Genomic DNA, 18,461 nt, shown 5'->3' on the forward strand with positions numbered 1-18,461 from the left:
AATCAGTAACATTTTTAACCAAATAACCTTCTAGTTTGACTGCAGTCAAGTAGTGTGTTTCTGAATCTCCCAATTGTTTACTTACAGTTCATAAGCACAAATTCCTTTAGGTCTTAACCCAGGAACTGTCCTCACTTTATCTTCAAATGAGAAAGTTACATTCTGGTTTTGAAATCAATTACTTGCAAGCTAAAGGCAGTGCTTTAAAAAAAAAAAAGCTTTAAAAATAAACATAATCTTAGGAAATAAGTCAATTATATTTACTCAGAGCTTCTTTAGAAAGAATCAGATATAACCTTCATTGTTCCTTGGAATGTCGCCCAGCACAAGTTACTTAATCCATTTCTGACATGTTTCCTCACCTGTAAAATGGAGATAATAGTACCTACCTCACAAGATTGGCCCTAAGATTAATCATGGTAACTTTTGGGTATTGGCATTAGCTTTATCCTTTCACTACTCATTTAAACAAAGAGATCTCTCAAGAAAAAGGAGGAGGAGGAGGAAGAAGAGGAAGAAGAAGAAGAAGAAGAAGAAGAAGAAGAAGAAGAAGAAAGCGATGTCTACTCAACGACTAATATTCATTTCCAGCAAATACAAAGGGATCTTTCAAGTAGCCAAGCGCAAGAAATTTCTCTGGAAAATTAATTTTTCATTCATTTGGCATCAGATAAATCTGGGTTGGAAATGGCTCTTCTACCCTCTGTCTCACTGTGGGAGTGAAAGTCACAGTTGTAGTACTTAACCCTTCTTTATATCGATTTGCTCCCCTACAGAACCAGGATAATACCACTTACTTCAAAGAGTTGGTGTAAAAACTAAACGAGGAAACATACGTGATATGTCTACCAGGGGTTTAAGAGCTCAACTAAATGAAGTGGATTTCTTGTAGACAATTAAAAATATATAGAGAGAGAGCTCAATAAATGGTAATTACAATAACACTGTTCATTAATTCAAAAGATATCCAAGGATCCCTTACTACTGCAGATGCATAAAGCTTAATAATCCTCAGTGTTTACCCTGGCCTTAGGAGAGAGAACAGAGGGAAACACGCAGAAACACTTCAGGACCACTTCTGCAAGGAACTAAACTTCACCGTCTCCTTACACCACCCGAGCCTTAAGTCTGGGACAACCGGCCGGCTTCCTCAAGCGCAATTACACTGCCTAAGCTCCGCCCCCTTAGACTCGGCACTTAAGGTCTGCGCCTGCGCCGTGACCTGCACTTGGCGCATGCGCCAAAGGGGGACTGGCGGGATTAAAAACCATGGCGTGGATGCCAGCAGAATCCGCAGTGGAAGAGTTGATGCCCAGGCTGTTGCCAGTGGAACCGTGCGACTTGACAGAGAGTTTTGATCCCTCCGTCCCACCGAGGACGCCTCAGGAATACCTGAGGCGGGTCCAGTGAGTGATTTGGCCCCGTGCGGGTGGGCTGGTCGTCCGCTCTGCCCCCGGGCACAGCTCGACCCCTACCTACGTGTGATAAAGCCCCGCCTCAGTGGCCGTTCCCTCTTTCACGCGAGGTAGGGTCGAATCAAGATCACTTGATGACATCTTTACCTGGGCGAGTTTTTATGAATGTAATTCTGTTTACCTGTGTCAAGATGTGTGCTTTTGGATTTCCTTGCTTTCCAGTTAGTTTCGGAAATAACCTTGTGTAGTACGTGCATTGCGCTTCCTTTTTTTTTTTTTTTTCTGATTTCGTGAAGAACTGTAGAATGGATCGCTCGTTTTACTGCACAGGAACAAAGCACAGCCGTAATCACATTTCTTGCATTTATTACTTATTTGTAGGATCGAAGCAGCTCAATGTCCAGATGTTGTGGTAGCTCAGATTGACCCAAAGAAGTTGAAAAGGAAGCAAAGTGTGAATGTTTCTGTGAGTTTTATTACCCAGCAGGGGATTCTCCCCTTCCTCCCCCTCTCCCCTCGACCAAATGGAAAGCTCAGTGGCCTTCCTGTGGTATCCTGTAGTATCTTTATGATTTATGTAAGATTGGACTACTTCCTGAGACATTGAACATTAGCTTGGACTTTTAACCCTCAAAAGGACAGTTGGCATTTACTGCCCCCAGAGCGGTTTCCAGTAACCCTGGCATTCGTGGAGACTCCTCATACTTCAGGGCTGTGATCCAATTCTAAAGGACTCTAAATAGGTTACTTACGTTATTCTTTATTTTTAAGGAACCTTTTTCCAGTCTTGTTCATAATTATTCTTGGATTGGTGTTTAATGCTATTTAGTGCAATATTGCATGTTCTGAATTTGGGCTTTGTTTTTTTAAGAATAGAAACTCAGGTGTCTTACATTTTTCTAGTTACTTGCACACACACCTTGAATATTTTTGTGAAGTGACTAGGTTGTGCCAGGCCCTGGGATTACAATAGAAAATGAGGCACAAAAATCCCTACCCTGGCAGAGTTTACATTCTCCTGAGGAATACAGAGTAAACAAGCAAACAAAGTAATTATATATTATGACTTTTTTTTTTTTGAGATTTTATTCATTTATTCATGAGAGACACAGAGAAGAGAGGCAGAGACACAGGCAGAGGGAGAAGCTGGCTCCTTACAGGGAGCCAGATGTAGGACTCGATCCCAGGACCCCAGGATCAAGATCTGAATGAAAGGCAGACACTCAACCACTGAGCCACCTAGGCACACCTATATTGACTTGATATGAAGAAAATTAACCTGTATATGACCAATAAGTAACAAGGTTACTTGTTTACAATTGTACTGTTGACAATTAAAATTGTCACAGAAAGTCTCTCTAAGGACATATTATTTAACCTAGGGTCAAAGGAGAGCAGCAGTTTTTAAATTGTGATAGGTCCTTTTCCTCTTATGAAATTTTAATTCAGATGCTATAATGTTTCACATATTTTCAGAAATTTTTAGTTGATGGATGAGAATATATTATCTACCTAGCTTTTAAAAAACACACTATTATTTCAAGGCAATATGTATTTCAAGGCAGTATTTTGACCTATTGTGCTGTCTTAGGAAGCTGAAGTAGCCTTTGTAAAGTCAAATGTCTTAGATTATTTGAGTACATTCTGCCAATACCAAATTCTTTATGTGGGTTATGTCTCCTCATTTCAAATAATTGTCTTCTTATAGAAAGGTAGGACTAAATTATGTCTTCAGGGCTCATATAATTTAGATTTCTTAGTTTAGAAACTCCAAATATGAACCATTCCAGATTGCTCTTATTGAAGTGACCCCACAAGGATCTTTTCCTAATGTTCAAACTTGGACATAAATAGTAAAGTGAAAGGCCTACTTTTTGGCATCTGCAGAGAGTACAGTATCTTTCTTAGATAGCCTTAATCATTTACTTTATTACTCTTCATCTTGGTTGTGCTTTTACTTTGCAGAGGAATGACGTTCTAGTTATAACACTAACATCGATTCTAATATTTATGAACTGATCTCTAGCTTTCAGGATGCCAACCTGCTCCTGAAGGATATTCTCCCACTCTTCAGTGGCAACAACAACAAGTGGCACAGTTTTCATCTGTTCGACAGGTGAGCGTACTTTAATCATTTTATCAAATTAAACCCCTTCCATTAGAAAGACAGTTCTAATTTTACTCATATGGAATATAAGAAACAGTGCAGAGGATCATAGGGGAAGGGAGGGAAAACTGATTGGGAAGTAATCAGAAAGGGAAACAAGCCATGAGAGATTCTTAACTATAGGAAACAAACTGAGGGTTGCTGGAGGGGAGGGGGAGAATGAGGTAATAGGGTGGTGGGCTTTAAACAGGGCCTATGATGTGATGAGCACTGGGTATTGTATGCAGCTAATGAATTACTGAACTCTACATCTGAAACTAATGATGTAATATATGTTGACTAATTGAATTTTAAATAAAAATTAAACCCCTCTCTCCCTCAAGAATTATTTCTGTTCTTAGACTGTAGTTGGAAAAATAAGATTCATTATACTTTTTTTTAGATTTATTTATTTGAGAGAGTGAAAGTGCATGCAAGCAGGCAGGCATATGAGTGGGGGGAGGTACAGAGGGAGAGAATCCTTAGGCAGATTTCCTGCTGAGTGCTGAGCTGCAGTCTGGAGGAGCCCCGCCTTGGGACTCAGGGCTGCATCCCATGACCCAGGAGATCATGACCTGAGTCAAAACCTAAAATCAGTCGCTTAACCAACTGAGCCACCTAGGCTCCCTAAGATTCCTTATTCTGAAGGATAAAGTTAAAATATCTATGAATCAGTTAACCAAATTATAATCATGAGACATAATACAGTTGGAAACATGTTTTCCAAGGTTGTTTTTTTTTTTTTTTTAAGATTTTATTTATTTATTCATGAAAGATACAGAGAGAGAGGCAGAGACACAGGCAGAGGGAGAAGCAGGCTCCATGCAGGGAGCCTGACATGAGACTCGATCCCTGGTCTCCAGGATCAGGCCCTGGGCGGAAGGCGGCGCTAAAACGCTGAGCCACCCGGGCTGCCCCCCCAAGTTTCAAGATTACTAGGATATTGCACAATTTATTTCTTTTCAGTTATCCATTCTCTGAAGATCACTTGCCTAACTTTTCTTCCTTTAGAGTGTGATCAGACATAGAAGTCACTGGAAATCACAACAGTTAGACAGTAACGTGACCATGGTATGTAAGTTTCTTTGTTTAAGTTGTACAGAGTGTACCCATTTGAAATAGTCCATATTTACTACCAGTCTTTAAAGATTCACTTAGTCTATGTTATTTTTGTTCTTTTTCATTGACCTAAATTAATAAAAACAATTCCATCATATAAACCTTTAAAGTATAGAATCAATAATGCAAGTTTTTTTTTTTAAGATTTTATTTATTTATTCATGAGAGAGAGAGAAGCAGAGACACAGGCAGAGAGAGAAGCAGGCTCCATGCAGGGAGCCTGACGTGGGACTCAATCCTGGGTCTCCAGGATCACACCCTGGACTGAAGGCGGCGCTAAACCGCTGAGCCACCAGGGCTGCCCTGCAAGTTATTTTTATGGCAGTTTTAATTCATAGCATCTTGAGAGACTTTGGATAGGTAATTGTTACATCTCTATAAACTTTTAAGGGTTCTAGACATTGCTTTTTTTATAAAATAAATGCATTTTCAGTACTTACAAAAAGCTCAAATAAAGGCTTATTGGGTTTTCCTCGTGAGGTAATGGTGCCAAAACCAATGACATCCTAGTAAAGTTTGTCATGCATACTTAAAAGTAGTATTTTCTGTGCTTTATCAGCTTAAATATATTTTCAACTTAAGGAAATATGTTATATCTGGACTACTGAATTAAAAAAGGGAGTTGGAGAGGAGATGTATACATTGTTCCAGAACAATACTTTTAACTTTTTGGGGAGTCTCATAATCTTCCTGAAAATCAGATAAAAGCTATTTATCTTCAAAGGAAAAAATTGTGTGGAACAGGGCACACAGTTTTGTTCATACTTTCAGGTAGTTCATAGATTTCAGATTTTAGAAGCTTCCTCTAGGTAGTGCTTCCTAATATCTTTTACATGGTGACACATTAGGATAAATGGAGGAGGCTGCTTGCATAGCCCTAGACTACAAGTTGAAAGCTGTGAGATTCAGTATATGGACTCTACTTGCTTCTCCATACCATTTGAAAACTCTGCTCTAGGGAGAGTGTGAAACGAACTAACATCACTTGCCCAGGATCATTTAACTCATATAAGGTATAGTTAAGATTCAAACCAAAGTTTGGTTGTAGAGCTTTTCATTGTGCTGTGAGGCCTCCTGGGAAAAGGGGGCAGAGGGAAGGAGGGTAGGTAAGTAGATACATTTTTTTCTTGTTCAGTATAAGGACTTTTGGGGAAATGCTTACTAATTCAAAACGAAGCTGGATCAATAACATAACGATATAATTTTGTCAAAAATGTAAATGACCTAATGATTGAATAAATTATGATCCATCAAAATAGTGGAGTATTAAAAGCAATAGCATGTTCATCATGGCAAAAGTTAACATTATGTAAATAATAAAATGAAAAAAAAATGTTTTTAAAGATTTTTATTTATTCATGAGAGACACACAGAGAGAGAGAGGCATAGGCAGAGAGAAGCAGGCTCCCTGTGGGGAGCCCTATGAGGGACTCAATCCCAAGACCCTGGGATCACGACCTGAGCCAAAGGCAGACGCTCAACCACTGAGCCACCCAGGCATCCCTAAAATGAAAAATTTTCAAAGTACTCTGACATTTTATTTAAAGCAACCATGTAAATATAAACACTTATTTATTCAATTTATTATGAATAAATCATTAAGCACTTGCTATATTTAATAATCAGGGTATTCAGTGTTACCTAAAATAGAAATAGTCTCTGACCTAATTAATAGAGTAAAGGAAAAGGGCATATACAGTGCTCTAGTACATAGGTTTTACACTTTCAGAGGTCTCATGTTTGTCCTGAGAATCTAATGAAAGCTATTTATCCTCAGAGGGAAAAACTACATCTATACAAAGTAATGTGCGAGTATTTGTTGTGTACAAATAAAAATTGTTTTGTTAATGCTTCTCCCCACTGGTCCTGAATTTAGAAGTGTAGAATAAATCTTTTCTTTCTTTGACTGGACTGCCTTTCCAAGTATGTGAAGGATGTAATCCCATCTCCTTCCCTGGTATAAACATCCTTCATTTTTGTAAGCATTTTTAGTGCATTTTTTTCCCTACCAGTTTCCATCTTTATCACCCTCTTGAACAAACCCTTGTTTGTCAGTATCCATTAAAGGGTGATCCAAACTAAACACGTGTCACAAAATGTGTAACACTTGAGCTCTGTATCAGTTTGCTAGGGCTGCCAGAACAAAACAGACTGGGTGTTTTAGCAAAGAGTAATTTATTTTCTCTCAGTTCTATAGGCTAGGAGTCTAAGATCAAGGTATTAGTTGGTTTGTAGGTTTGGTTCCTCTTGAGGCCTCTTTGACTTGCAGGTAGCCATCTTCTTGCTGTGTCCTCACATGGTCTTTCATCTATGTGCACAAGCATCTCTACTGCCTCTTGTTATATCTAAATTTCCTCTTTAAAAAACAAGAAATATTTATTTTAGAGAGAGACAGTGTGCCCATGCCAAGGGGTGGGGCGGGGAGGGGCAGAGGCCCAACTTGGGGCCTGAAGTCACCACCACCGGAGCCTAAACCAAAGAGTCAGACGTTTAACTGACCCTCCTGGTGCCCCTAAGTTTCCTTTTCTCATAATGACATCGGTCAGATTGGAAGAAAGCCCACCCTAAAAGCCTGATTTTAACATCCATTATAAAGGCCCTATTCAAATATAGTCACATTCTAAGATACTGGAGGTTAGGACTTTAACATAAGAGTTTTGAGGGGACAAAATTCAGCCCATAGCAGATACTATATTTCTGTTGAAGTGGTGGGAATATGGAGGACTTTACTTCTTTTTCATGATTCAATAAAGTGTAAAAAAAGAAAGGACACGCACGGGTGGCTCAGCAGTTTGGCACCTGCCTTTGGCCCAGGGCATGATCCTGGGGTCCCTGGATCAAGTCTCACATTGGGCTCCCAGTGTGGCTGCTTCTCCCTCTGCCTGTGTCTCCAACTCTCTCTCTCTCTGTCTCTCATGAATAAATAAATAAAATATTTTAAAAAGAAAGAAGTAAATTCTTTTTTTTTTTTTTCTTTTAGCCAAAATCCGAAGATGAAGAAGGCTGGAAAAAATTTTGTTTGGGTGAAAGGTTATGCGCTGAAGGGGCTGTTGGACCAGCTACAAGTGAAGGTCCTGGAATCGATTATGTGCAGGTATGTGATAATATGGATAAACAAAACAAAAAGGGTTCTACTTTTAGTGTATGATTTAATACAAAGATTCTGCAAACTACAGCCTAGGCCAAATCTAGACTGCAGCCTATTTTTGTATAGAGCTAAGAGTGTTTTTTAAAACAATACTAGGTGAGTAAGGCAATGTATGGCCTGCAGAGCCAAAAATACTGTCTGGTTCTTTACAGAAAATGTTTGCCAACCTATGACCTAGCTAATTGGCTCTTTAACTTAAAAATTTGCAGCCTGGTTTCTGAAACAATGTACTGTGACTTCTTAGGTGGGCTTCATATCTTTTAGATTTTAATTATGTGATAATTTTTTGAGTTAGATAGAATTCAGGGTTTTGTTTTGTGTTTTTTTTTTTTTTTTAATGATTAAGCATGGGTTATGACTTTTGAGTAGTCAGGAAAACATGACAATTAGATGCTTAAAAATGCTTAGTAGAATTCGTATTCTGGGGATGGAGTGTTGAAGATATATATTTAAATTTCCCATGGCTTTATTCTAATCATAAATTATGTGGCCAGCGGCTTTTTATCCCCACCATGTGTGTTTTTCTCATTTAAAAGTAATTCATCCAAAAAATGTAAAAGCTCTAAAAATCAGGACACATAGGTGGCTCAGTAGGTTGAACATCCAGCTCTTGTTTTTGGCTCAGGTCTTGATCTCAGGGTCATGAGTTCAAGCCACACATTGGGCATGGACCCTACTTAAAAAAACAAAAAATGATTCCAAAAGTCACTAAAAGACCAAGAACCTAATTAAAACAGAAAAGGCAAAGAATGTAAATAGCTCACAGAAAGAAAAATATGAATTCTTGTTATATCAGAAGATGCCCAAGTTAAGTCATAACTCCATTGAGCTGTTACATTTCAGATAACATTGGCAAAAGAGATTTGATACACTTTGTTAACAAGGTCTGGGAAAATAGGCGCTCTTACACATGGTGGTGTGGTATAAATAGATTCAGATCTATAAGTGAACTAATTTGGCCCCATTTCTTTTAAAATCTGTTGTTTTTTTGGGTAATACCCTTAATGGATGTTACATTTCTTTTTTTTTTTTTTTTTTTTTTTTTTATTTATGATAGTCACAGAGAGAGAGAGAGAGGCAGAGACATAGGCAGAGGGAGAAGCAGGCTCCATGCACCGGAAGCCCGATGTGGGATTCGATCCCGGGTCTCCAGGATCGCGCCCTGGGCCAAAGGCAGGCGCCAAACCGCTGCGCCACCCAGGGATCCCGGATGTTACATTTCAAAATGTGTTTTAATTTGACAAAGAATCAAAACTTATTTAGCTTGTTATTACAAAATATATAGATGTCAAATACATCATGTGGAAGAACAATTTAAGGAGGCAGAGTTAATGCATGTCCTCTTAATTTTCTCTGTGTCAGTGCTATTTTCATAATGAGTGCTCCCAGCATTGAACTTTAAAGTACTTTTTTAATTGAATCAGATTAAGTTTGAAAAAAAAAAAATCACTGTTAAGTACCCTTAATTCCTGAAAATACTAGCTTTAGCTGAAGATTTTGAAAAAGTGTATACAACATGTTAATGTCATAATATCAATGGTATCATAGTGTCAGTTTAAGAAATTTCATACTTTAACATTTTAATTACTAAAGTCTTTTTTTTAAAGATTTTATTTATTTATTTGACAGAGAGCACAAGCAGGGGGAGCAGCAGGCAGAGGGAAAGGGAGAAGCAGGCTCCTTGCAGAGCAGGGAGCCCAACGTGGAGCTGTATCCCAGGACCCTGGGATCATTACTTGAGCCGAAGGCAGACGCTTAACCATCTGAGTCACCCAGGCACCCCCCGTCATTATTTTTAAATTTATATATTCAAATTGCAAAATACTTTTTGATATAACATATTTTTGATATAATAATCAACATAATAGTTGATGGAATGTTTTTATTATAATGGGTAATGAAGGAATTTCCTATTATTCATTTTTTGTTTTTAAATAACGGCGTGTTAAGAAATTCACCGGTTTGAAAACAATGAAGCACCCTTTATAATACCATTTAGTAAATTTCAGTCTCATTTTTCTTTCAGATTGGTTTTCCTCCCTTGCTTAGTATCGTTAGCAGAATGAATCAGGTAAAATCCATCTAATAATAAGGGTCTATGTATACTTTTGTTTTCAATGTGCATGAGAGTTTATGAATACATTTATTGAATACTTCAGTATGTAAGACCCTGTCCTAACCTCTTTAACAGTTATTATTTAATCCCCAGTACCACCGTATATGGAGAATTATTATTAACATCCAATTTTTATAGATTGGGAAACAAAATTGAAGGTTAAGTGACTTACAGGTGGTTTTTCAGCAAGTTCTAACAGCAACACTGGGATTTAATCCCAATTTGATGTAATTCCAGAGCTCATACTAAATTATGTTGCTAAACTATTCAGTTGTATACATTTCAGTTTTAAGTCTTACATTCTGGAGTTTGAAGTAAAACTAAAGTTAGATTGCTATTTCTAGTGCCAGATGTCCCATACATCCCATTAAGAATGATACATACAATTTTTTGGATCAAAAGCTTCTTTACTCCTTTAGGATGAAGAATTGTGTTATCCATTTATTATAATTTTTTTAAGATTTTATTTATTTATTCATGAGAAACACGGAGAGGAGAGAGGCAGAGACACAGGCAGAGGGAGAACCAGGCTCCTTGCAGGGAGCCTGATGTGGGACTGGATCCCGGGTCTCCAGGATCACGCCTGGGCTGAAGGTAGCACTAAACTGCTGAGCCACCCGGGCTGCCCTTCTGTTACCCATTTAAAGAGCAAATGAAAAATTTGATTGTTTTGCCTTCACATAGCATTGGGTGCTCTTGGAAGATAAATTTTTTAAGGGTCATACTCTGTTGTAAATCATATATTGGCTAATAGTTTCACTTACTTGATTATTTGCATTAAAAATACTATAGTAGGCATACTAAATTCAGTGAGTGATTTTTCTAAGTGTCCAACTATACTTGAAGAAGTGAGAGAATATTTTTAACAGTTTAATAAATTCTATCTATATAGTTTTAAAACGGATCTTTCTCCAGCTAACTTGCTTTTTAGATTTTTTACCTTGACTCAATGAAAATAATTTAAAGGTATTTATGCAAAGACATTTTTAAGAGCATGTGGAATTTTTCAGGCATTTATAAACTAAATTAGTAGTACAGACTAAATCCTTGGATTTAAACCAATATATTGATACTTGAAAGTACATAAAAATATTTGTCCTAAAAGCCTTTTCTCACTGAGTGAGCCACCTAACCAAATTACTAAATACAGTCACAGTTTTCTCTGGAAGTCTAAAGAATGGGACCATCTTAAATATTAGAGTTGCTTTCTAACTAAACAATGAAACCTATGTTGAACTTGTCTTTGTTTTATTATTAATACATTTCTTCCACCTCCCTTTCCCCTTTTTCTTTAGGCAACAGTAACTAGTGTCTTGGAATATTTGAGTAATTGGTTTGGAGAAAGAGACTTTACTCCAGAATTGGTAGTATTGCATCTTTTTATTTTCATAATGTAAACAAAATTGTATGTACTTATTTTATATATGAAGTATACCTCTAAGGTAATTATATATGTATATTATATCTGTTATATCTGTATGCATAACTATGTGTACAATGCAAACTATGCTTGTTTGCAGTGAAATAAAGAATTGACAGTAGAATGCATATCAACTTACTACTTCCTTCATTGAGAAAGATTTTCCTTGGAAAAAAGTCAACTAAAGATTTATATTCTGGGAGATGCAACTTATCTCATTGTAGTCCACTAACAAATAGGTCACCAACTGATATCTGGTCTGGAGATCCCATTTTGAGTAGTACTGGCTTAAAGAAATTTGAAATGCATTTTCTGTGTGTGTGTGTGTGTGTGTGTGTGTGTGTGTGTTGTGTTTGTTTGTTTTTTAAGTAGGCTCCATGCCCAGCATGGAGCCCAACATGTGGCTTGAACTCCTGACCCTGAGATCAGTCAAGGCCTGAGCTAAATCAAGAGTTGTATGCTCAACCTACTGAGCCACCCAGGTGCCCCAGAAACAGTGATTTTAAACATTCATTTTTTCCACTTAAATATATATGTTATATAGTAGGGATTTAAAAGAATAAAATATAAAACCAAGAAATGAAAATTTAGTGATAATATGAACATTATACTTATGAAGAGACTTTTCTAAGCCTCTTGGCTGAGTGGCAGGCTTAAAAACTTGTGCATTATATTGCAGTGTTGGTGTATTTATTTTTCCCAGCAGACTCTAAGTTTCTGGAGGGCAAAGATTATATCTTAGGCTTTCACAGGGAGCTTTGGAGAATCAGGTACACTCTTGGAAATATCCTTAACTGTAAAAAATACATGTTTCTAAAAATTAAATCTAACTTCAAAGAATAATAAAATTTCTTACTAGGGGACTAAGCAGATAATTCATTTATGTAATGCCCACCAAACTGACCCATTGTTGAAGGAGAAAAATGAGCTGTGAATATAAAACTATAAGGGGCAGTATAGCTGGATTGCTGGGGTGAAAATCTCAGTTCCACCAGTTAGGATTATGTGTCCCCTTCAGCAAGTACTGAATCTTTATGTGCTCCAGTTTCCTTATCTGTAAAATGCAAATAACAGCTCGTAGGTTATTGGAGGATTCAAAGAGTTACTATATACAAAATCCTTAGAGTAATGCCTGGCACACAGTGCTTACTATTACTGGTATTTGATAATCTTTTGTGAATTGGATTTCAAAGCCATGGTTAAGCATCCAGCCTTTGAGCTCAGCTCAGGTCTTGATCTCAGGGTTGTAAGTTCAAGCTCTGAATGATGGCTTAAATTCACAAGTTGGGCGTGGAGCCTACCTAAAAAGTAAATAAATAAAAATAAATAAATAGGTAGATAAAGTCAGTGTTTCTGATTCAGTTGATCAAACATGTCTTTAAATAGTATAACTCATTCTGGGTTTTTTTAGCTCACATTTCATATATATATATATATATATATATTTCTATATGATAATGTAATTCACATAATTCCCATTGTCTTAATGTCTCATAGTTTACTTAATTATTTTCTCAGGATATTATTAGAATAGAATTACTGGATCAAGATTTTGTAAGCTTTTATTACATTCTGCTAGATTGCTTTCCAAAAGGAATGAACCAGTTAATAATGCCATTGGCAAAGGATTTTTACTTTTCCCTGCAACTCCACTTTAAGTTAAACCATGTGCATTTGCCATTTTTGTAGGTTAAAAACATTTGATCATCAGTCTTCCATATGGTTCAATCTAACATTTATAATTTCTGTTTGTTTTCAGATTTAGTGATTTTATAGTAGTACTCCAAAGTAAACGTACTTTGTATTTCCTTGAATATCAGTAAAACTGAATATTTTTCCCACTGTTGGTATATTCGTGATACCTCCAATAGATAACTTTGTTCATATTCATATTACTTATTCATTGGCATCTGGATATTGAACTTTAAATTCTATATTCGTTCTTTCTCTCTGATAATGATCTTTTAGCAATATTACCTAACCTGTTCTACTTCTCTTCCTTTAATCTTTATCTTTTTAGCTCTTTGTGTTATAAGATTTTTTTGAATTTATTTTTTTAATCATCTGAGGATTACCCATTGAAGACGGTGATGATTGGGTTTTCCTGTTAATTAGAGAGAGTTTATTACCAAAAAGTGTCTATATTTGCCAGAGGAACCATTGAAGTGTTTCTGAACCAATGACAACTGATTCACTAAATTTTAACCTAGTTAATTTTTTGAGTCTAACATTGAATCAACAGTGTTCATTTCCTCTATCCAATTAACCATACTACCAGAACTCTACTATTGAGAATATCAGTGTATAAAGTAAAAACCTGTATCACAAAGTTTGCCTGTCATAAACTGGCAAAAGGAAAATGGATCTCTTTTTTTAAATGTCTTTACTTGGGATTACTCAATTTTTGTTTTTGAGAAATAAAAGCATATTTTTCATCCAGATGTGAAGGTATTAAGTAATACCTTCAGCTATTTTGAGTTTTTTTTACATGTTAGTATTGCCTCATTGTGCTCACTGACTTTGAGAAAAGGAGCCTCTCAGTATAAATACATCTTAGTCAGTAGAGGTTTAAGCACCATTTGAATACCTATATGCCAGCTATATATAGTAAATGTAGCCTCAAAAATTTGAGTCAAGTTTAAATGTAAAATAGCTTTTTTGATGTAGAAGAGAATTCCACTTACTATTTATAAAAGAAACCTAGATGTGAATCTTTTAAGGAAAAGTCTTACTGATTTGAGGTAGCTTGAGGAGCTAATTTAGTTTGTTGCGTGAATTGCTATGTAAACATTGTTTTAATATTCTTTAGGTTTCTCCAAAGTGATGTGTTGCTCAGAATAAACTCAGTCTTCTACACTGCTGGTGGAAATACAATTTGATACAACTTTTCTGGGGTACAATTTACTGATTATATCTCAGAAATATTATGTGTGCATATACATACATACCTTTTGATACCACCATTTTATTTCTAAGAATTTAGCCCAAGAAATCAGAGATGCTCTAAAACTTACATTCAAGGATATTTATCATACTACTTTTTATATAACAGCAATAAATTAAACATAAGTGCTCAACAATAGGAAATTGGTTAAATAAATTATGGTGCATCGAAAATGGAACATTCATTCCACAAATATTTTAATTAAGCTCCTATTGAGTTCCAACTCTAGACTGGGTCCTGGGGGTATATCTATAATTATACTCTCACAGAGTTTCAGGAAAGAAAGAATAAACCAGCAGTGACAGGGTCGTGAGTTCAAGCTCTGCATTGGGCTCCACATTGTGCATGGAGCCTACTTAAAAAAAAAAAAAAAAAGAGGATAGGGATAGATTTAGTTTGCCATGGTACTTACAGAAGTATCAAAACATGTTTTCATAATTTTTTAAAGATTTTTTTTTAACGTAATCTCTCCACCCAGCATGGGGCTTGAACTCGCAACCCTGAGATCAAGAGTCCCATGCTCCACTGACTGGGCCATCCAAGTGCCCCTCAGAACATTATTTCATCTAGAGTATAGTTCCTTTGTATAAACACAGGGACAAAGTATAGCATTATAAAATTACTTGTGTATTGCCTAAAGGACAAAGGAAAAAATGTATCTTAATTTTTGTAAGGATTTATTCACATCCTAATGTAGTTTTCTACCTATGAGTTAGGACTTCAGTTATGGTAAGAATCTCTGAAATGAACTCTTTGGGACTAAAGGTATTGTGAAGTGTCCAATGATCTGTGTCTGTAGTAAAAAGAAAACACATCAGCTGGCTATCTAAATGATCCAAACATAATACAGTTAATGTTACATGAATTTGTTTATAGCAAATAAGCAGAGCAACTTTGGACATTTTAAAAAATAAGTTAAACTTATGGTACAGTATTTGCTACTTACTACTTTTTAAAATCCTATTTAGGGAAGGTGGCTTTATGCTTTATTGGCTTGTCTTGAAAAACCTTTATTACCTGAGGCTCATTCACTGATTCGGCAGCTTGCAAGAAGGTGCTCTGAAGTAAGGCTCCTAGTGGTAAGTTACAACTTACTATTTCACATTGAAAGCGCTCATCAATTTATGTGGTGATAAAAAAGGATTCCATTGAAATAGGAAAATGTGGAATATTTTATTAGTCAAGATTAGATTTGATTTGGCCACATAATTTCAAAAAATTTTTAAAAAAATTTTAAAAGCCCAAAATAACAGTAGCTTAAATAAAATGGAAATGTTTTTCTTAGATAAAGGAAGTCTGTAGGTGGACAGAACAAACCAAGATGGCAGTAACCCAGGCCTTTGAGTTCTGTCTTATGTGGCTTCTGTTGTCAAGCTCATGTCATGGTCCATGGGGGCTGCTGGAGTTTCAGCCATTATATTTGAGAACTAGAAAGAAGAGAAAGTTTTTTTTTTTTTTTTTTTTTTTTTTTTTTTTTTTTTTTTTTTTTTTTTTTTAAATTTTTATTTATTTATGATAGTTACACAGAGAGAGAGAGAGGCGCAGAGACATAGGCAGAGGGAGAAGCAGGCTCCACGCACCGGGAGCCCGACGTGGGATTCGATCCTGGGTCTCCAGGATCGCGCCCTGAGCCAAAGGCAGGTGCCAAACCGCTGCACCACCCAGGGATCCCGAAAGAAGAGAAAGTTATCCTCTAACAGAGCTTCCCAGAGTTTCTGCAAGCACATCTGGCTATATCTATAGCTCATTTAGCCAGAATTTAGTCACAGGGCCATAAGGAACTATGAGAAATGTTTGCTTTTAGCTGGGTGGCAGTGTGCCTAGGTAAAAGTGAGCTTCCTTTGCTAAAGAGTAAGGGAAAACAAGAAGCTAGACTGGTCAACTAAGTCTCTGGCATGATGACTGTTTTGAATTTCTCCAGACGCTTCACTAACTCATGCTTGCAGCATCACAATACAAATTTTATGCCAGATTAAGTCCACTTGGGATTCTTTTTTTCTTTCATCGCTCCAGCCCATCCACAGAATGTATACTCGTTCTCTATTGACTACTCAAAAATGTCTTTGTTAAACAGCCCTGATATAGATCAAACTAGCTTCTAAGGCCTGCACTCCAAGCAAAATGTACTTGCTACTCAGTAAATATTTCCCATGTTCTGTTCCTAGACTTTATTTCGTCTATAGAAGTGCCTCTTCATTCTGCCACTCTGCATCTAAATACCATTTACTTTTCACAATCTGGCTCATATCCCATCACTTTCTATGATATCCCCCAATCCTGACAATTAACAAGAATTTCTGCATCCTCTGTTTTTCTTTGTTTATGAGCACTTAAAACATTTTCCGGGATCCCTGGGTGGCGCAGCGGTTTGGCGCCTGCCTTTGGCCCAGGGCGCGATCCTGGAGACCCGGGATCGAATCCCACATCGGGCTCCCGGTGCATGGAGCCTGCTTCTCCCTCTGCCTGTGTCTCTGCCTCTCTCTCTCTCTCTGTGACTATCATAAAATAAAAAATAAATTTAAAAAAAAAAACAAACATTTTCCCTTTCATTAAAGTTAATACAGATATTTCATCTTCTCTGCTATTAGCAGGTAATATGTTTTATTCAGCTTTGCTCCATATAGTGTTTGACACAGAGTTGAGTACACTAATGTCATGGAAGTGTGTCCCAGGTTTGAATTAATATGTGACATCTGTGTCATAACATTACTCAGTAGTTTTTTTGTGGCTATACCTTGAGATGTATAAAAATAAATTTCAAAACATAAAAAACAAAAAATAAATTTCATACTCTGTAAGACCATTTATAAAATGTATAGTTCAGCCACTACCTCCATCATAATTGAGAACCCTGATCTGCTGGAGTATTTTCTGATATGTCTTATGCTAGAATTCAGGATTTTACTCATCAATTGTAAGTTCTTTAAAATATTTTTATAGGGCAGCCCCCATGGCTCAGTGGTTTGGCGCTGCCGCCTTCAGTCCAGGGCCTGGAGACCTGGGATCGAGTCCCACGTCGGTCTCCCTGCATGGAACCTGCTTCTCCCTCTGCCTGTGTCTCTGCCTCTCTCTGTGTGTCTCTGATGGATAAATAAATGAAATCTTAAAATAAAATAAAAAATATTTTTATATAGTTTTCATTACTATGCAGTTAGGACATAGGGATTTTTTCTTGCTCCCTGCTTGGAGCCAGGAAAAACCTCTCCCCCAAGTTATTCTCTTTGAACCTTCAACTCTTTCTTTCTTTTCCTTGTTGAGGACCTTTCTTTAAAAGATCATGTCAGATGTTTCTCAAGTGTTGTTAATTTTATAGTTTTCTACTTTTTCTTAAGGTTTTCTACTTCCATGTGATTATTATTATCTAATAAAATTTTCGTGTTTTTTTTTTTTTTAAGATTTTATTTATTCATGAGAGACACAGAGAGAGGCAGAGACACAGGCAGAGGGAGAAGCAGACTCCCTGCAGGGAGCCTGATGTGGGACTCATTCCGGAATCCCGGGATCACGCCCTGAGCTGAAGGCAGACGCTCAACCACGTCCCAAATTTTCATGTTTTACATCTTAAAAGGAAATTTGTTTCAAAAATATTAAGGAGGACACTGTACATTTTTCTTTTCTTTTTTTTTTCCTTTAGGACAGCAAAGATGATGAGCGTGTTCCTGCTTTGAATTTATTAATTTGCTTGGTTAGCAGGTAAGTAGTCCTTGGCTCCTTGCTTTATAATAGTGTTATTAATGGAAAGTACTGTTTTTATTTTCAAGCAGAGGAAATTGAGTTGTAAGAAAACAATATTATATGTGTTACAATTCCATATATCTCTAGTTTTTCTCTATAAGTAATGCTGCAGTATAGATTCTTATAAATTACAGCTCTATTATTTCCTAGGGCAAACTCCTAGAAATAAGTTGAAGGGCATGCATGTACATTTATTTATTTATTTATTTATTTATTTATTTATTTATTTATTTATTTATTAAAATTTCATTTATTTATTCATGAGAGATACAGAGAGAGAGAGAGGCAGAGACACAGACAGAGGGAGAAGCAGGCTCCATGCAGGGAGCCCAATGTGGGACTCAATCCCGGGTCTCTAGGACCACGACCTGGGCCGAAGCTGGCGCTAAACCGGCTAAGCCACTCGGGCTGCCCCATG

General features: G+C 36.8%; 1 protein-coding gene and 1 long non-coding RNA gene across 9 annotated transcripts in view; one reads left to right on the forward strand and one right to left on the reverse strand.

Annotated features, from left to right (window-relative positions):
• LOC144320494 (uncharacterized) overlaps window positions 1-1,367 on the reverse strand; it is a 13,648-nt gene extending 12,281 nt beyond the window's left edge. Inside the window, exons 1-2 of the long non-coding RNA XR_013386070.1 lie at window positions 1,023-1,367; window positions 86-201 (exon numbers count right to left, since the gene is read on the reverse strand). This is a non-coding gene — a long non-coding RNA (uncharacterized LOC144320494). The remainder of the gene's footprint in view (window positions 1-85; window positions 202-1,022) is intronic.
• Window positions 1,217-18,461, forward strand: part of GEMIN2 (gem nuclear organelle associated protein 2) — a 23,627-nt gene continuing 6,382 nt past the window's right edge. For 3 of the 8 annotated variants that reach the window (XR_013386058.1, XM_077909111.1, XM_077909109.1), the window contains exons 1-9: window positions 1,218-1,406; window positions 1,797-1,881; window positions 3,442-3,531; window positions 4,573-4,632; window positions 7,661-7,774; window positions 9,855-9,899; window positions 11,240-11,308; window positions 15,277-15,387; window positions 17,943-18,001. Coding sequence is in view for 7 of the 8 variants with exons in the window: in XM_077909111.1 (XP_077765237.1) it covers window positions 1,270-1,406; window positions 1,797-1,881; window positions 3,442-3,531; window positions 4,573-4,632; window positions 7,661-7,774; window positions 9,855-9,899; window positions 11,240-11,308; window positions 15,277-15,387; window positions 17,943-18,001 (770 nt within the window). In the remaining variant the exon portion in view is untranslated. Of the gene's footprint in view, window positions 1,407-1,796; window positions 1,882-3,441; window positions 3,532-4,572; window positions 4,633-7,660; window positions 7,775-9,854; window positions 9,900-11,239; window positions 11,309-15,276; window positions 15,388-17,942; window positions 18,002-18,461 lie in introns of all 8 variants that reach the window. The other 5 variants (XM_077909110.1, XM_077909112.1, XM_077909114.1 and 2 more) reach the window with 5 other exon arrangements.

Source organism: Canis aureus, chromosome 9 (assembly GCF_053574225.1).
Source record: "Canis aureus isolate CA01 chromosome 9, VMU_Caureus_v.1.0, whole genome shotgun sequence".
In the NCBI taxonomy this organism is placed as follows: Eukaryota; Metazoa; Chordata; class Mammalia; order Carnivora; family Canidae; genus Canis; species Canis aureus.